At 40.4% G+C, this 19,195-nt stretch overlaps 2 protein-coding genes across 2 annotated transcripts; one reads left to right on the top strand and one right to left on the bottom strand.

Moving 5' to 3' along the window:
- Positions 1 to 18: 18 nt before the first annotated feature.
- On the top strand, positions 19 to 12,740 carry c6 (complement component 6). Its single transcript, XM_035527133.1, has 25 exons — positions 19 to 356; positions 785 to 951; positions 1,115 to 1,245; positions 1,482 to 1,626; positions 1,734 to 1,804; positions 1,920 to 2,006; positions 2,710 to 2,744; positions 3,304 to 3,529; positions 6,699 to 6,873; positions 7,082 to 7,238; positions 7,396 to 7,540; positions 7,629 to 7,773; positions 7,930 to 8,068; positions 8,237 to 8,431; positions 8,690 to 8,930; positions 9,028 to 9,150; positions 9,355 to 9,521; positions 9,680 to 9,905; positions 10,000 to 10,168; positions 10,312 to 10,429; positions 10,655 to 10,787; positions 10,996 to 11,190; positions 11,309 to 11,396; positions 11,735 to 11,976; positions 12,437 to 12,740. The coding sequence occupies exons 1-25, from the start codon at positions 207 to 209 to the stop codon at positions 12,616 to 12,618; spliced, it is 3,852 nt and encodes a 1,283-aa protein (XP_035383026.1). The 5' UTR covers positions 19 to 206; the 3' UTR covers positions 12,619 to 12,740.
- An 11-nt stretch (positions 12,741 to 12,751) lies between these two features.
- Positions 12,752 to 18,472, bottom strand: c7b (complement component 7b). Its single transcript, XM_027012400.2, has 18 exons — positions 18,084 to 18,472; positions 17,901 to 17,950; positions 17,612 to 17,687; positions 17,326 to 17,467; positions 17,066 to 17,210; positions 16,847 to 16,985; positions 16,628 to 16,762; positions 16,064 to 16,307; positions 15,855 to 15,968; positions 15,575 to 15,741; positions 15,194 to 15,422; positions 14,862 to 15,033; positions 14,685 to 14,772; positions 14,405 to 14,537; positions 14,055 to 14,243; positions 13,682 to 13,769; positions 13,411 to 13,592; positions 12,752 to 13,191 (listed from the first exon to the last, which is right to left on the bottom strand). The coding sequence occupies exons 1-18, from the start codon at positions 18,141 to 18,143 to the stop codon at positions 13,007 to 13,009; spliced, it is 2,538 nt and encodes an 845-aa protein (XP_026868201.1). The 5' UTR covers positions 18,144 to 18,472; the 3' UTR covers positions 12,752 to 13,006.
- Positions 18,473 to 19,195: the final 723 nt, after the last annotated feature.

The following is a 19,195-nucleotide window of genomic DNA, read 5'->3' on the forward strand; positions in this document are numbered from 1 at the left end:
GGGGTGTGTGTGTGTGTGTGTGAAGGTGACTTGTTTAGCCGAGAAGATGCAGAGGAATCAAGGATGTCTGTGCGGCTCCCTCTTACGCTGAAACGTCGACAGCCTAGAGAAACCAGGAGTCGACCTCTGCGTTGCTTGCAGTGAAACATCAAGGCGAACACAGTATATTTTCTTTTTGAGAGGGTTAAATTTGTGGATGCGTATGCATGTGTTCTGCACCGAATGGGCGAAAGAACCGCCCCAGGTCCACAGCCAACATATTCCAGATAGGCAAGCCAGCACAGAGAGACTCGGAGCGACGGGAGAGCACCGAAAGCACGCGCAAAGCCCAGCGCGCAGTGGATGACTGCAGAATGGTGGGTAGCCCATGGTGCTGTTCGTAACAACAAAGTGAGTTTACCGCATCGCGGGTCCTCTTGCTGTTTAAAGTCTGCAGTGTTTCACAAGAGACAGGTGATCTAATTTTACAGCGACAACATTTATAGAGACGCTGTTTTTAGGTTGACCGGAGACTGTCCTTTATATATGTAACGGAGCATTCATTGATAATAGCGTAGCCCTCTACATTACAGTATCATTGAGATATTTTATTAGTTAGGATAGCTGCTTTGAGTGTAATTACAACTGTAATAGCCTAGCTACTATGTATCGTGACTTCGATCACCGTATGCAGATATTTTCCCAGTTTCCTGCTAGGACAGTCATCTGTCTCATTATATATATATATATATATATATATATAAAGATTATTATCCTGCAAATTTGAAAGAGTAACATTTTTTAGACGGTCCAAGAGTTCAACACACTGGTGGCGCTCCACCGTGAGCAGGTCATTTCCATTGGAGAGATCACGGTGGACTGTCCTTCTCTAAGAGCACAGATGCATAAGACGCGCACTAAAGGATGCAGCGTGGCTCAGACTGCCTATCAGAACCTTACTGTCATCTCCGGGTAAGAATCTGCGTTTGAATAGTTGTACGAATAAATTATTTGTTGTAAAAACAATGCGGACCTCCCTAACAGCACAATTTAGTGTGAAAACGAGTTACTAATAGGCCTACAGGCTTATCACACATAACTGATGCACACTTTCTTTGTGTTTGCATGTTCATAGGCCAGAGGATGGGGAAATTCACCCAGAGATCTGTAGGCTCTTTATACAGTTGCAATGTTGTTTGGAGATGTACATCACTGAGATGCTTAAGTCAGTTTGTTTGCTGGGTGTGCTGCAGCTTCACAGGAAAGGTAATACAGCTTGTATCCATTAGAGGGCAACAAAGCCCTCAAATAAATTTGCTGGACTAAGTTTGTCTGTGTAGCTATGATGAAATGCTCAATTCTACGCATGTCAGGCAGGTGGCAATATATAAGACATCCTGCAGAAGGCATAACTGATTTTTTTAAAAATGACAACAGTAATCCTAGTTTAATTATGCTGCACTAATAAAACACATTATCGTCTCTGCATTGATATCCTGCAGGAAATGAACCCTGCCCTGAGCCAAACATAGATGGCAGAGTTGAAGAAAGCTCTGATGTCCCAATATTGGAGGACAGATCATCATCACCTGTTGACTTCCCCCAGGAATCCTGGCTGGTGTGCACAGACATTGAAAACATAGAGAGGTATGAACAGCTTTTACAAACTTATACCAACCACTTAAGAACTTTGATATCATTACAAAAAGTTCTCCTGAGCTTGTATTTGTCCTGCAATGTACTATGGCTTCTAGTGACATGAGAGACATGAGAAATCTGCTAAGCAAACTCAGGGAGACCATGCCATTGCCACTGAAGAACCAAGGTCTGTCATAAAAACTATTATAAATTCTAAATGTATTCATGCATTTATAATGAGAATGTAAATTCTTTGAGTATGCCCCAGTAATTTGGCTCTTTTTCCTCTTTTCCCTGTATAGATGACAGTAGTCTGCTGAACCTGACCTCCTACCCGCCAGTGAGGCAGAGAAAGAGGCGCTTCTCCGGCCTCTGCTGTCTCGTGTCAGGCTGAAGCATGCTGGCTCTGTGCTCCTCTCCAGCCAGTTAGAGTTCCCCTTGTACCTTTCATCCACTCACAGTGTGGAACAGCAACTCAGTAATCTAACTCTTTCATGACTATTTTATACAGACTTCATTAATCAATGCTGACTCCGAACTGATCTTCAGCACTCCCATCTCAGAATCAGTAGAGAGACTAAAATGTTACCCATGATTGTGTCTCTTTGTATGGCTTTTGCCAAAATATCCAACATGATGTGGGGATTTTGTTTTGGTAATTGTAAATTTTTAAAATAATTTCTTGCAGTGAATATATGATTCAATGTTAAAAAAAACAGCAAGAAGTTCACATACAAACACTACTGTTTCTTTCTTGTTTGGTTGCTTTTCCTTATCCTATTCAGTGATTGAAAAGTCTGTTTCCACAGAGAATGAACGCAAGGCATAAGAATTGGTTTTCAAAAGGTTCCATCATTTCTGTTTTGGTGGGTCACTGTGCAAAGCTCATTATTCAGTCTTCCATAAATGGGGAGGAACATGTGGGAAACTGTATTATTCATTTTGGGACACAAGAATACTCTGCACTAAAGCCATTACTTCTTCATTGTTAACATGAAGACAGTCAAAAATAGATTTGGTACATAATTCAGTTTAATGTAAACAGGTGCTCATGTTTCATGTTTCTGAATGTTTTACTCCAATTGTTTTCAGATCTGTGTGTGTTTTTTGGAGAGTCTACAGCATGGGTATTGCTTCTAGTGTCCAGTATCTTAGGTATGCCTAGTGTTCAAATCTTATTATGTAAAAGCCATTTTATAATAATAATAAACTTTTTTAAATTAGAATGTATGTCCATTTTTAATTGTTAGCTTAACAGCAAATGTTTTGTACATAATGTAGTCTTTTCTACACAATATAGTCTCAGTTTTTTCCAAAGTTATATTTAGAATGTCTTGACAGCCACCATAAGCTATCCTTTCCCCTTCTTTAGTTGATCTACTGTCTTTGGATAGTGTTATAGCTGTGAGCTTTTGCACCATTTTAGTTTAGTGCTTTTCTGTGCTTCCCCTTTACTTCTTTCCAAAATGATGTCAAAGAGTGTCAGATGTCAGAGGTCAGCCAGAGAACAGATGTGAGGAGGAATCCCAGCTGTTAGATTTACTGGAAGCTGGTTGGTGGTCTGATGGGTGAGGGGAAGGAAAAGAGAGGGGAGGGAGGGTTGGAAAACAAAGGAGATAAAGAGGGTGCAAAATTTCTCTCTGTAACTTGACTGCTTCTGAGTGGTGTTTAAGTATGCCTACATAGCCCAGACAAAAACAATTCACTTATCTTTCTGCACAGGAAGACAGGAATAAGGAGCATAAAAACAGTGTAAATAAACATTGCCCATCTGTTTATTTGGAAAACAGAAAGGCACATAACATTTCAATCCACAGTCCACTTTGGGTTAAAAAAACGACAAATCTACCGACCTTTTCTCTGGATTTCCCGAGGTCAAGAACAAGAGTTTTGTTGAGATCTGTACTATTTGGTGAGTGACTTATTTTGTGATTTGCATAGCTTTTAGTTGGCTTGTCTAGATCGTAGTTTGGCAGGTAGTTATTAGTTATAAGTGCTAAACTAATTGCTATTAGGATTTTAGAAGTGGTGATGTGTCTATTTGATGTCATAAGTGAAAGAAGCTCAAGACAATGTGCTTGTGGTACAGTGTTTTGGTTTTATAGACTATATTGCTTATATTTGACCAAAGATCACATCATAACTCATATAACTGTAATGAATTATGTATATATTGCTCCTTAACACTGATAATTATTTTACTGTATATTAAATATATGCACATCATGTTGCGATATTACATATGAGTATCAGAACAAGCACAGATTTACACAATATCAGTTAAGAGCAGTAAGAATGTCAGAGATGTGTAAATGATTAGTCTCTTGGTGTTTAATGTTACCTACTCAATTATAGTTTGGGGCTTCCTTACTAGAGTGCTATGAAAAGAAAATTAATAAATAGAAATGGAATAAGAAATACAAGTGTGCAAGTATCCTCTCCAAGATATAAAATTGTAATATTATAGAGTACAATATTTTAAAATATAAAGTGTCTGGCAGTGTATGGTAGTACAATGTTGTTGAAGTATAATGTTGTAAGTATTATACACTACAAAATTATAAATAAAGTGTTGGCAGTATTAAGTAGTCCAACTGCTTAATGTACAAAGTAGCAGCAAAAACAGAACAGTACAGAATGTGGACAGACCCATACTAAATAAGTAACATGGTGACATGAATGATGCCAATCCCTAGAAATGAGGAGGCGAGAATTAAATTGTAAGGTACATTGTCAAGGTTCTGTAGGCAGTGTAGATTACAGCAGTGTGTCTGTGTAAAAGTCAGTTGTGGCAGGCAGATAGTTTATACGGGACTCTTGGTTGGTTCAGGGCCATTATGGCTCTTGGAAGAAGCTATGCCCTTGTCTGGAGGTGCGATCGTAAATGGCGTTCTATCTGCCAGATGGAAGAAGTTCAAATAGATAATGGCATGCATGTATGGCCATTATATGGACCATTTTAGATCATCTGAGATGTGAATGCCCAGGAATCTGAAGCTAAGCACTCTCACCACTCTCTCACCATTGATGGAGATTAGAGCATATTCATCTTTTTGTGAGTTCCTAAAGTAGATGATTATCTCCTTGGTCTTTGCAGTATTGAGTGGCAGGTTGTTCTCTGAGCACCAGCTCATTAGGTTCTGCACCTCTGCTCTGTAGGTTGATTCATCAATTTTGGAGATCAAGCCAATCATGACTGTGTCATCTGCAAATTGATGATGGTGGTGGAGAATGGGGCACAATATATATTCTTGCGGTGTGCCAGTGCTCAGTGTAATGGTGGTGGACAGGTGGGGGCCCAGTCTCAGAGCTTGGGGTGCTCTGACAGAAAGTTCAAGATCCAGTTACATAGTTATGAGCTGAGGCCCAGCTGGTGGAGCTTAGAGATGAGCTTGTTGGGGATGACTATATTGAAAGCAAAACTATAGTCTATGAATAGCATTCTCAGGTATGTGCCCCGTTTTCTCAGGTGAGTCAGGACAGTGTGAAAGCCAGAGAGATTCCATACTCTGTGGATCTGTTAGTTCTATAGACAAACTGGCATGAGTCTAGACAGCCAGGGATAATGGCTTTGATGTGTTGGAGGAACAGTCTTTCAAAGCACTTCATTACGATTGGTGCGAGGGCAACTGGATGATAGCCATTCAGATTGCCAATGTTTGTTTTCTTTGGTACTGGCACTAAGGTGGTAGACTTCATGGACTTGGTGACCATTGCAAGAGACATGTTGAAGATTCCTGTATATACCTTTGCTAGCAGTTCCACACAGTCCTTAAATACCAGTCCTGGAACTCTGTCAGGGCCTGCAGCTTTCTGTGGATTGAAAACACTTGGCAGCATGCACTGTCTGTACTTCATGTGTGCTCAGTTTAAGTACCTCATAATTTCCTGTGTTTGAAATTCTTCTGTGCACCTTTTTCCTGTTTTAGCAACAGAAGAAAGAGTTGGGGTCGTGGGCTAGGGTGACATCATTGTGGGGGCAGTCAGGGCTGCTCTTAGTCACCAATACACTTGATGGCTTGGCACATGCTCCTAGTGTCAGCGCTGCAGAACAGGTCTTCAACACGTTGTCTATAAATGCCTGGGGCCTGTTTTATACCTTTTTTTCAGGTATTCCTAGGGTTCCCAGATTTAAAAGCATTATTGATTGCTTATAAAGGTTTTTGTTCCTCTTTGGTTACCCATGGTTTCTGGTTAGGAAACATCTTTTTCTTGTCCACTGTATCATTATCTACACAGCTGTTCATGTAGAAGAGCACGAAAGCTATATACTCCTCCAGGTCCATCTGCATACCGTAGATAGCCTGTTGTGCAAACATATCATAGTTTGTATGGCCATGCAGTCTTGTAGTTGTGAAGTGGTTCTATCAGGGTATATCTTGACCGTCTTTATTGCAGGTTTGATCTTTTGGATGAGATGTCTGTAAAATGGTGTCAGGAACAGACAGATGATCAGACAGTCCTACGCAGAAAACTTTGTATGAACCCCTGACTTTTATGTACACTTGTTCCAGAGTGTTTGAACCTCGGGTATACTGTATACTGTACTTGCTGATGAAATTTATGTATCACAGATCTTAAATCAACCTGGTTAAAATATCTTGCTACAACGGAAGCACCATCATGATGGACATCGTTTTGTTTACTGTTGGCCAAGTGCAGCTGTGCTAGTGCTATCTTAGCATTAGCTGTCAGAGGAATGTACATAGCCATGATGATAACAACAAAAATTTCCTAAGGCAGATATAATAATATAATAATTTAAACAGTAGATATTCCAAGTCTGATGAACAATAGCTCTCTACTGTTGACATAGATACAGAGCCCCCTGCCCCTGCTCTTACTGGAATCCATTGTTGGGTCTGTATGGTGTAGCGAACAGTGTAGTGACCAAGAGCTTTGAAAATCAGTGTGCAGCAATCCCCCAGAGATCTCTGTGTATTGAGTCTTACTTGATACATCTTGTTATTAAGCGACTAGACATTTGTGGAAAAAAAATGATCTCATGACATGGTAAGTGCCACAGATTTGTTGGTTGTAGGTCTGGTGTTACAATGGAAACACACTCTTCTCTTCTTCAGAATTTTGCCCCAGCAAGTATAGCCTCTCAATGGGTCACAGAAGGTTCCTTCTCATCTCAATCCTCATCTTGGCTTCTGTCACTGCCACCATGTGCTGTTTCTGTGACCACTACCCATGGAGCCCATGGTCTTATTGCACTAGGACCTGTGGTCAGGGGATTCAAGAACGTGCAAGGTAAACTTGATATAAAATAATGGCCATGTACACATCAGTGGGACATGCAGCTGTCTTTAGTTTGTTTGGGACTCCAGGGAGGAGGGAGATGCACTGCTAATTGGCTGATTCCCATGCCACAGAGTTTAGTTACATCAAGACACCAAGTAAAATATAATAAATGAGCATAAGCTAAATAACCTGAAAAAGCAGATTTGCTATTTTGCAGATATGTACAGTATGATGAGCACTGGAACAAGAATAACTGTGGCCAGCTGTGTGAAATTCATGAAAACAGAATGTGTCATGTTGAGGCTTGTCCTATACATTGCCAACTAACTGAGTTTGGACCCTGGTCAGACTGCTCACCATGTGTCAAAAAAATGGTGAGTAAAATGAACTGTGCATGCTTTCCCCCTCTCTCTCTCTCTCTCTCTCTCTCTCTCTCTCTCTCTCACACACACACACACACACAAACACACACACACACACTTTTTTCTAAATGCGTTATTCTCAGTTCCTAACACATTGTTTATGTTATAGTTCAGGACCCGGTCTGTCCTAAGGCCATCTCAGTTTGGAGGACAAGATTGTAGTGAATCTCTAACGGAAGAAAGGTCTTGTCATCCATCAAAAGAATGTAAAATAGAACCAGTCAACTGCAAGGATAAGTTCACCTGTGACAATGGTACTTCTCTCTCTCCTCTCTTCTCTTTCTGTCTCTTCCTCGATTTCACATTCTTAATGAGTGATATCCTACTTTCGTGTTTTTACAGGCAGATGTATAAAAGCAGTTCTTGAGTGCAATGGCCAGAATGACTGCTTGGACAACTCTGATGAGAAAAACTGTGGAACAGTCAAGCAGGTGTGTGCAACAAGCAGGTTTCATGTCCCTCCTGGCACAGATCTCATCGGTAATGGGTAAGGATCAGTTATTCACATGTTGCAAAACAATATCATGGAGCCGTAATAAGCAACATTATGTGATTAATTAGTCATTCATGAAACTTGTATGGTGAACCAGTCTTACTCACTTCAAATCATGTGAAAGATGATTAAATCTGTCTTTGGATGCAGTTTCGATGCTGTTGCGGAGCAGATGAGGGGGGCAGTTCTGGACAACACCTTCATGGGGGATGAATGTGTTGTAAACCGCAGCAGAGTGAACAGAAAGGTCTACCGAATACCAGCTAACATTGAAAACTATGAGATCAAAGTGAGAAGTTATTTTCTATGCTTGGTGGTACTTGACACACATCTTGTTGAAGCAGAGAGTGGGATTGTTTGAGTTAAATTTATTGTTTTGTTGTTTTTATATTCTGGGCTTTATGTTTATGTAATTTGGTCTTTTGGTTTTGAATGAAGTTTGATTCTCTTCTGGCAGGTGGAACACCTTGAGGATATTACCGAGAATCCGCCAGTAAAAAGTGAAGTGGTCTCCTTGGACAGCCAAAGGTCAGAATCAGGATTCGGTTACGCAGGAAACTTTCAACTTAACATTCCCATTCTGTTGAACATTTTCCGTCACGCTCATCAGTCCAGATCCTTCAAGGAAGAGATCAAATCATTTCAACAAAAGGCAAGTAAATCTATTTATAAAGGCTAGGTTAACCCCCAGACTCTTTCTCATTATGTCATTTTATTATTGATATATTTATGTTAAGATTTGTAAATGTTTTAGCATATTTTAATATTTGAATATTTCACCAAGACACAACTTACATATATATTAACATATGAATAATATAGCTGATTTTTACAATTCTGATACTTGATGTGAAATAAAATTAAGTGGATGCAGTTTACAAAGAATTGTTTTTCCTAATCTGTTTTCCAGGACTCCAGGTTTTTTAGGGTACATCAGGTTATAGCCACATCAACTTTCAGAACAAAACCTTCTGACCTGTATTTATCAGATCCTTTCCTGAAGTTCCTCAACAGTTTACCTCTGGAGTACAACTATGCCCTCTACAGGCAGATCTTTCAGTTGTTTGGGACCCATTATTTTGGCTCTGGTACACTAGGAGGGCAGTATGACCTGCTTTTCCTGTATGATCGTGAAGAGCTCAGAACTCATGGTATCGAAAAGATTTGCAAGTCTCGGAAATTATTATTTGGTTATTATACCTCTCAGTGGGATGATTGTGTACTTACTGTTAATATCTTCCATTTCAGGTTTAACTGAGGAGAAGACTCAAAATTGCATCAAAAAAGAATTTTCCATGTTTTTTTTTGTGTATTTCACAAGATCACATAGCAATAGGTGTGGTACCAACAAGATGACCTCCACATATGAGGGTGATGTTATGTTATATAATTATTAACTATAATCCTATAATCATATAACTATTATCATATCCACTCTCCATTTCAGCCTCTGAATGCATGTTCTGGGCTTCCTCACGTAATAATACAGCAGCATTTAGAACATAACGCATGACACATAACAGAAGTTGTCTTTGTTCCGCATTACTGAACCTCTTTCACGCTGCCGTTCCATAGGCTCATTCCTGCAAACGTCGGAAAAGTCCCTCTCTGTGGTGAAGGGAGGAAGAGCAGAGTATGCTGCAGCTCTGGCTTGGGAACGCAAGGGTGTTCCTCCTGATAACACCACATACAAAGAGTGGATAAAATCCACTATAGACAACCCTACTGTCATAGAATATGAGGTCAGAAGTGTTAGGGTGGATTAACCTTTGCAGAGTAGCCTATACTACTGATTTAAGCAGAGTATTTCATGTTTTCTTGTACAAGTTATGTACAAACTACAGCACAAGTAGGCATGATTATGTTCTGACATACTAAAGGTTCTTTTTGCACTACATAGCTGATGCCCCTGGTGAACCTTGTGCGGGGCTTTCCCTGTGCTGTGACTAAGAGGCGTCACATGCAGAGAGCATTGGCTGAATATTTGACAACCTACGACTCCTGTAAATGTGCCCCTTGCCCAAACAACGCCCGGGCTGCTTTTTCAGGGACAGAGTGTGTGTGTATCTGCCAAACAGGAACCTATGGGTCCAACTGTGAGAAACGAGCAAAGGACTACACTTCAGGTTCCTCATTCATGGCTCCCCTAAACACCATCACAGGAAAATTCTTGTCCTGATACTATGCCACTGATGCATGTTGTCTCTTCTCTTCCTCCAGAGGCCATTGACGGCTACTGGAACTGCTGGAGCCCATGGACCACATGCGACTCCTCCCTAAGGAGACACCGCACGCGTGTCTGCAACAACCCTGCTCCTCAGAGGGGAGGCAAGCCCTGCAAGGGCCCTGAGCACCAGGAGGAAAAGTGTACCATCTCAATTTTCCAAGAGTAGGTGTTCAGTGTCTCTCTGAATCACAGAGGCATGCAGTTCTGGAATATAGAGCTGGGCTTTGTGAAGCAGCAGCAACAGCTTCACACAGGTCCAGGGACCCACAGGTCTTTTCACTTGTTTTTTGTGCTTTTCACTGCAGGCAGAACGTTTGCATTAATGATGATGACTTTGTGACAGAGGGTGAGAGTGAGAGTGTATTGCCTCCAGGAGAGTCTGGCTGTCCCAAACCCAAGCCTCCTCTCAACAGCTATCTGAGGGTCAGAGGGTCATCCAGGAGTCTCCCCACACCACTGCCTCTAACTGCTGCTCTGTTGTAATTTCTTCATTCTGAAGTTCAGATACCCAGGCGAATGCCTACGTAGTCTCTCTAATGTTCAAATACTTTTCTCCAATTTTTCCTACCACCCACTTTCCCTTTGCATATCTGTGACAGTAAGCATTCACCCGAACTTACTCAGTGTTTACTCACTCTCCTGTTTTAGATGAATAAGAGGCAATATAGTTACGGAGACCATGAGGAGTTTGTGTGCTTCACTGGTTTCGAGCTGGATGGGTACGGGCTTATACATTGTCTGTCAGATGGCACCTGGGAGGTGGCTAAGGGCCGCTGTGTCAGTACGTCCATGATAGTCAACCTGAGATAACTACTGGTGGGGTTGTCAAAATTATTGAATTTGACACAGATCATTCCTGATATGTGCCAAACTATAAATGCTACTCCTGAATATATATAAATATTAATGCTTAACAAGAAATACACTGACTATTACAATATAGAGTTTATTATAAGATGACATGCTTTCTTTTTTGTATTTTATTCCAGAGAGGATGTGTTCCAGGCCTGCAGTGTCAAATGACATGAATATAAACCCGAGCAAAGAGGAGTACCGGGTCGGATCCCATATCATGCTGAGCTGCTCCAGCAGTGACATGAGCCTGTCAGGGCCACGGTTCTACACCTGCACCACCACACTCACCTGGGCACCACCCATTCCTTCTAACATACAGTGCAAAGATGGTGCTTTCACTTTTCCAGCCTGACACAGTGTTACTATACTGGCTATTCTTTTTTCTGGGAGCATGCAAAAAAAAAGTAGTTATTTTGTTTTGTTTGTTTGTTTGTTTGTTTACCATAGATAATCCTTTTGTACCTGATAGCAGATGTGGGAAAGGAGAGCACCACGATGGTTTCAGGTGTGTCTGTATACCTCAAGAAGACTGCAGGTAAGAGCCTCACTATAGTTCACATGTAATGCTCATGGTTGCTGGCCCCTCCTGAGTTTTCTGAGGTAGTGCAAAAGTTTGAGTTGGCCAGCCAATTATTAGCTATTTTCATTTCAGATGAGCAGCCACTGTGTCACATTAAATGGCCTTGAATATTTTGGTTGTAATATAATATAATAAATAATACTATAATTACTTTATTTAGCATTGTTTTCCTTATCTTCTTTTTTAGGCTTGAACATGAATAACCCTAAAATGCTCAAATTGGTCTACAGTTATTTAAGAAAAACACAAAATGCATCTTTCGCCTTGTGTGTGTTTGTGTTTGTCTTCTCTAGGAGGTATAACGAAGACTTTTGTGTTTGGGATGCAGCGAAAGGCCGTGCCATTATGATGTCCTTCTGTGCTTTTCATGCTGGGCGTTGCCATGGAGATAAGATATACTTCATGAACAATGGGCCCTGCAAAAGTGACGTGGCTAGTCTGGACTGGGCCAGATTCAGGGCCAGTGTGTCTGAGAAGAGCTCCGTTCAGGAACCCTGTGGATCGGACACCTGTTATGAGTGGGAGACCTGTTCAGGTACACCTGTTCTTATGTTTAACACACTGAATGTTCTTAATCAGGCAATTGGGTAATTTTAGCCTGGAGTGTATCCTTTAATATGTAGTGTTGCTTAGATTTATTGACACGCCAGCAAATATCACTATAGTCACCTAATCTGAAATTGGCTGAAACAATCAAAAACATTTTGGTGCTCATTGTTTTATTGACTTGATTTGCACAGAAAGATGGATTCACTCTTCAGTCACAAGAAGGAAAATGTTTTGTTCCAGTCTTTAAAAATGTTTTAATGTTCTAAACAAAAAGAAATTGCTTTTTTGTTGTTGTTGTTGTTGCTGTTGTGAGTAAAGCTAACAAACACTTGAAGAAACAGCTGTTTATTTTAAAAACTGGGAAACTCTGGTCTCTTGTTGCAGGCAGTAACTACATCCTGCCACTTAACCTAACTTGATACACTCTGCCTCCTTCTTCTCCTCAGCATCAAGTACATGTGCATGCAAGCTTCCCAGAAACTGCTCAAGGAACCAGGAGCAAGCATACTGTTTGAATTTTCTGAGGCTTCAGCGCAAGAAGACCATGAATTTGTGTAACATGGCTGCCATGAAATGCAGTGGTATTGAGTTTGAACTTCTTAATGAAGGTGAATGTAAAAGCTCCTAATTCCTTTCATACTGTGTGGTTACATGGTCAATATTAACTGACCATGAATGTGTATAATGCTGTACACTGATTTAAGATACTGTACTGATGTTATAAATCATATTGGATTTTATATATATATATATATATATATATATATATATATATATATATATAATTTGTACATTTAATTGCTTTGAACTAAATGTGTAACACTGGTCAAATGCATTTCACCAGTTTTTCTGCATTTAATAATTGAAATAGAAAATACAAAACAAAATGTTTATGTACACTCATTACAGCACAATATTTATACACAATTACACATTTTTTATCAACATCAGGAAATAAAATCTATACTTATTAATATAATCATCATCATCATCATGTAATTATAATCATCTTATAATTACACTGAAATACCTATGGCCGGACAGTTTCCAATGTGAATGATTTTGAGCTCGTTCCCTGAGCATCTCCAGGCCCCTGCCTCACATTCCGTCATAGGTTTGGGTACACCATTCTCCACAGAGACACAGAGATGGGCGGAGCCTTCTAAACATTCCTTTGGGTCTTTACATTTACATTCCGAACCTGGAAACACAGGACAGCCTTCAGCTCTCAGAGGCACAGTAATACCTTTTCTGCATAGTTCACTGGCTGTAGTGTACATATTTAGTACAATTCACCTGAATTAATATTATTTAATATAATAAAATGGATAACATAATTTATATTCAGAGTCAGTTTTATCATATTTTAAATGGTAATAGAATAAGCAAGACTTGGCAAGACAAAAACAAAAGCTCTTACCATCGCATTCCTCCCATGGCTGGCAGTCTTGACAGGATGTGAATTTAGTCTCTGGCCAATTACATGCATTGTACTGGAGCAGAGAGAATGTCTTCCCCAGACACTGCAGGGCTCCTAGTTGACAAAGGCCCATTCTGTTTGCCTGGCCAGGACGCACGGAGGCACATACCTCCAGAGAGGGTCTGAAAAGCAAGACAATAGGCAAGAACTTTATGTACTTTGTTTATATGCTCTGTTTTGGGCATACAGTGTTCACTGGATCCACACTTACTGGCATTCATATGGCATTTTGCACACACACTGCCCCATGCCAGGTTTTTCCCATGACTTGCACACCAGACTTGGCTGAGTGTGGACCACTGTAACACACATTTAATTAGGGTGAGAGGAAATGGGAAAAGATTGTATTTCCTATGGTTATTAGATCACAAAGAACAATCCAAAATCACAACAAAACAGGATAATTGACAATTGAATAAACTTTAGCAGGACACTAGCAGCAGCAGTGTTATCTGAGTGCCAATTATTTAGGATCAGTTTGGTAGAGACAGATGGGCCTCATCCTTGCATTAAAAAACATTTTCAGCAGAGTTTAGTCCAAGCAGAGGCTTTGTGGCCACAGACACCCAGCCCAGAGTCTTTACCTGCACTGCATTTAAAATTGTTGGGTGCTGGAGACCAGGTGAGGCTGGCACGGCAGGTGATCTCTGGCTCTCCTTCCTGCTGCATCCCATTGGGGCACGACAGGGACATGCTTTCTCCTATCAGGTAGGTCTGCTTCAGGGGTGTGGCAATGACTTGACTCAGGAGAAGTGGAGCATCACATGAAGCCCCTGGCAAACATCACACCTATTATATCTCAATTTATACTCATTGACTTACACACTGAAGTGCACCATTAATGTTCAGTTGATGTTGAAGTAAATTGGGTACTGATAGATGTCAGAGTGAAAAACATCCAGTCACCCACTTTATTGCTGTTCTGATGACTTACTCCTACACTCTACTGCTCCTCTCCTCCAGTTTAGGATCTCTGTACATTCTGCAATAGGGTCTCCAACATGGTAATATCCATCAATGCAGGAGTATTCAATTTTACTGCCCACTGGATACACATTTTGGGGGTTCTGAACAAACAATAAAAAGGTATGTGAGAAGAGGTTTAGTAATTAGTAAAAATAGTTAAAAGATTTGTGTGTTTGAGTGTTTGTACAAAAATCAGTTTCAGAGCCACACTATTAACCTGATATGCCACATGCAAAGGAGAAACTCACCAGAACAAATCCATTTATCAAGGGAGGTGGAAACTTGCATGACTTCACTGGGGTCAAAGTGGGGTCAAAGCAGTGTGGCTCCATAAATCTAAAATGTCAGTGACAGTAATTAGTCTAAGGGCAAAGTGCTATGATTATACATATGAATGGACATGCTAAGAATGCTCATTGTCACACCTTAAGTGGTCAAGATCTGGGTCCTCACAGGCTTTCTGCTCAACAGAAGGACCAATACAATGCTTGCCTCCATTTCTTGGTTCGGGATTATTACATGTGCGAGTCCTTGACTTCTGACCATGAGAACAAGCCCCCCAGGCTGACCAGCAACCCCAACCTCCATGAACCACTCCTACAAGAGCACAACCATTTTCACATCAGCCCTCAAAAACATTAACGGATAAGATTAATACACAACTAATAAACTGAAAACATTTTTTTCTGAACTTTCGCAGGAAGGAAAAAAACTCGCCATGCTGCAGGTTTATAAGCCTGTTTGTAAGGAATCCTACCGGGCTGTTCCCCGAGTACATGGCCAGTCTGGCAGGCAGTGCCGCTGGTGTCAGGTCGGCATGCACAGGTACACACTCCATTACTCAGCACAGGCGTGCCGTTGTTCTGACATGGCCTGCAGTGACAGGGGCTCTGCTCTTCTAGGAAAGACTCCAGTGCCCTCTTTAGGTGGAACTTCTTCAGGCTTGCACATGGTACCTCCTTTACCAGCTCATATATAGGTCTCAACTGAGAATATTCAAACAAAACAAAGTACTATAAATATAAGTTGTGTTGGTAAGATTAAAAACGTTCCAAGCAAAACAGCAGTCACAAATTCACTCTCCTGACTATGATGAGGAAGTAATCTGGTATTTTAGATTAAATTAATTTAGACCCACCTTCTGTTTGATAATTTGAGGATAGTCCTTCACCGAGCCAGCCCACTTGGAGTACATTGCTTGGTTATGGTCAGGGTGTTCCAGATCCAGATGGCTCAAACCAGCCACGTAAGCAGCATAGCCTCCAATTATATGGGTCTTCACAGGCATTGTCTGACTACCTTGTTCTGTGAAACAATATCAATACTGCTCAAGGAAATATGCAGAAAATTATTATTTTTTTAGATTCTTTGTGTTCTTTGTAAACAGTAAAATGTAGCAATGTCAATGGCAAACTTACCAGTGGAGCTCTTAATCGACTGAATGAGTTTTTCACATTTTGTTGTGGTCTTTTTTCGGAACAGACGTCTCTTTACACGTGTAATACACTGGTGGAAATCAGTGTCTGTTTGACCTATATTTCAAATAAAGAAAAAAATTGTAGCTGTTGTAGACACATTCCCACAGGTTATGCCATATTCCACAGAAACAGGTTTAAATTGCACATACTCATCTTTCTTAAAAAATTTGAGTCAAACTCCAGCAGTGCCTGGTACTGTCCACCCAGGGAGCCCTCAGCTATGTAGTGAGTACCATAGAGTTGCAGCAGGGAGTGGTAAGCCACAGGCTCATAGGTGCTGGGCAGAGCTGACAGAGCCTTCCAGAACTCTTCAGAGAGGGTGAGGTACTCAGGGACATTATTTTGGAACTGCGCTACCTCCACTTCATTTTTAATGATCAACAAATGGTAGCCCTGAGGAAACAATGTTAGAATTTACCTTAAACAATGTTAGAATTCAACTTAACAGATAGGTAGTCATGTCAATGTTTCTAAAATTTATGTGAGCATAGTAGGACCATTGTTCAGTTTCATAGCTGTTATGATTAACAGTGAAAGATAGCTGAGTTGGAACATTTCCACCTCCAAAGACAGAAGCATTACAACCTTCAGTCTTCCTGTACTATGTCAATAACTCCTACACAGCAATGAGCAACTCTTTGGTGTTACACTCGTTCTATGCTGGATTTTAAAAAATAATAAAATAAAAATCGCCAGTGGTAATATTTGCTTACCTTGTCCTTCTTCAGTTCACTGTGAAAGGTTTTGTGGTCATGACCTCCTCTGATTCTATATCTCTCCTCCACATGCTTGATATAGGACCAGGAGCTGTTGTAGAACTCTTCACTAAAGTCTTCCTGAACACCAACCTAAGGAAAAAAAAAAACAACCTTTGATGAAGATACACTGTAGATGCTACTTATTCAAAGAACCTCTTGTCTATACTTGCTTACCTGAAAGCTGTATCTGAGGATACTCTGTGGGAGTCTGTAAAAGTCTCTGTGGTCCCCACTAAACACTTTCCTGCACTGGCCGCCAAAGCTCATTGTGTTAATAACACCAGCTTTCAGCTTGCCTCTTATTATGTCAACCCTGTGAAAGACAACAAACATCATACACTAGTTTTTCATATATGTCCAATCCCTTGGGTTATAATAACTTGGGTGTCTTACCCTTTTCCAGTGAGATCAGAATTAGGTGGAGTCTTGTGCACATTACACACTATAGTGCTGGATTGGGTACATCGCTGCTCATCAAGGCCATCCTCCTCACAGTCCTGATCTCCATTACACACCAGAGAAGGATTGATGCACTGACCTACACATACACCCTGAGGTTATATAGGAGCTAATATTAACTAACCTAGCAACTTACTGATTTCTCTCTTATCAAAAAAAATATTTTGTCATAAAGTTAATGATATATCAAGTACCAGAAGTACAGCGGAACCGATCTCCACAGCCTACTTCAAGGGGACAGCTCTTCTTAGGCACACAGGCTTGTCTTTGAAAGGCTTCTCCCACACAAGCACTCCCTCCAAACTGAGGGAACACTTCTATTGAACGCGTTCGAACCTGAAACAACAATAAACAATAAACAATAAACGCGTTCGAACAATAAAACGCGTTCGAACAATAAAACAAGAAAATGCACATACTGGATTCGTGGCTTAATGTCAGTATTTACAACAGTGAAAGGTTCCGCTTGTTTCATTCCACCTGTGTTTTGGTGCAGCCATCACACTCCGACCAGTCTCCATAAGGTCCCCATCTGCAATTCAGTGGTGCATCACACCTATCCAAGTAAATGTGAAAAAAATGATCCACTCACCATGTATCCATTTCTGCCCACATTTTTATCAAGTGTTAGCTACAACCAGCAATACGGCGAAATACTGAACGTAAGACGTCATCATTTAATGTGATGCAAATTATGTTTTGTTTCATGCTAGTGTTAACATGGTTTGTAAATGCAAGTGACTAAACATGGTTATCACAGAGCACTTACCTAGCAAGCAACACAGAGGTGAGCAGGACTAACAGACTAGGCAATAAAAACTGGAAGTACATACGAGATATTAATAAATCGCTTTTCATTCTTTAGTCACTTACAAATATCTAATAACACTCTTTTACTGTTTCATGTACATGATTATTTTTGTGTATTTTAGCTAGAGCTATTTGTTCTTACCTTCATGCTGTAGGCCTGAAACTCTTTTCTCTGACTGGAACAGAGAGAGGCCAAGCTCATATAGCACAGATGAAGGGATTACTCAATTCAGACTCTGTGCTCTCTGAAACTCCCACATGACCTAATGTCTGCATGGTCTTGCCAGAGCAAGCCTACAGACAGGCAGTGTGTAGAAAACTAACACCAGCATAATGTTACACTTTGACCTTCTCTAAAAAGTGGTCATTTCCAGTACATAAGCCCAGCATTTGTTTGTTGAAAAAAAACAGCTGATGTGATATTTTGCCATATTAGGAGTATGATTAAATGATGTTTTGCCCAAAACTATTTGGAACACCCAGCCCCTTTGGCTAAGGAATGTTGTGCAATTGTGCAATAATATTTGAGTGAGTGAGTGAGTGAGAGAGAGAGAGAGAGAGAGAGAGAGAGAGAGAGAGAGAGAGAAAATTCTACTCGCCCTCGCGGTCTGTTTCCTTTGAGGTAGGGTCTTCTACCAGAGGTCTGAGAGCTTGAGGGTGCTGCATAGTATATTAGCTGTTCCCAGGACTGCATTCTTCTGGACAGAGATCTCAGATGTTATTCCCAGGATCTGTTGGAGCTATTCTCCCGGTTTGTGGATCACAGCCCCTAGTGCTCCAATTACCATGGGAACCACAGTTGCCTTCATCCTTCACCTTTTTTTTAAATCTCTTCTGTCAGCCCTTGGTATTTCGCTAACTTTTTGTTCCTTGTTCCTGATGTTTCTATGGTTCAGGGTAAATTTATTTATATATATATATATATATATATATATATATATATATATATATATATATATATATATATATATATATATATATATATACACATACACAGAGAGAGAGAGAGAGAGAGAGAGAGAGAGAGAGAGAGAGCAAATAGCACTGCAATTTACATAGGTAAATAAAAGTACTATACATTGTCTACACGTTTAAGCACATTATAATTTTTTTATTGACCAAAAGCACATTAGCCAACAATCCCAGGAAACTGAAATAGTTAACATGCCAAGAGGATCGGTGTATTAAACTACAATCAAACATGTCTTAATATCATATTATTGACAGTGGTTACTGAGATTATTACAGATGAGG

Source organism: Electrophorus electricus, chromosome 6 (assembly GCF_013358815.1).
Source record: "Electrophorus electricus isolate fEleEle1 chromosome 6, fEleEle1.pri, whole genome shotgun sequence".
In the NCBI taxonomy this organism is placed as follows: Eukaryota; Metazoa; Chordata; class Actinopteri; order Gymnotiformes; family Gymnotidae; genus Electrophorus; species Electrophorus electricus.

Bases quoted from the DNA above. Each gene is read 5' to 3' on its own strand.
- c6 (XM_035527133.1), top strand. From the start codon at position 207: ATGTGTTCTGCACCGAATGGGCGAAAGAACCGCCCCAGGTCCACAGCC. The intron at 2,745-3,303 runs GTATTGCTTCTA...ATGCCTACATAG, and splicing joins TTGGAGAGTCTACAGCATGG to CCCAGACAAAAACAATTCAC. The intron at 9,906-9,999 runs GTTCCTCATTCA...CTCTTCCTCCAG, and splicing joins AGCAAAGGACTACACTTCAG to AGGCCATTGACGGCTACTGG.
- c7b (XM_027012400.2), bottom strand. From the start codon at position 18,143: ATGAGCTTGGCCTCTCTCTGTTCCAGTCAGAGAAAAGAGTTTCAGGCC. The intron at 15,969-16,063 runs GTATGTGCAATT...TTTGAAATATAG, and splicing joins AAATTTTTTAAGAAAGATGA to GTCAAACAGACACTGATTTC. The intron at 14,244-14,404 runs GTAAGTCATCAG...GATGTTTGCCAG, and splicing joins AGGAGCAGTAGAGTGTAGGA to GGGCTTCATGTGATGCTCCA.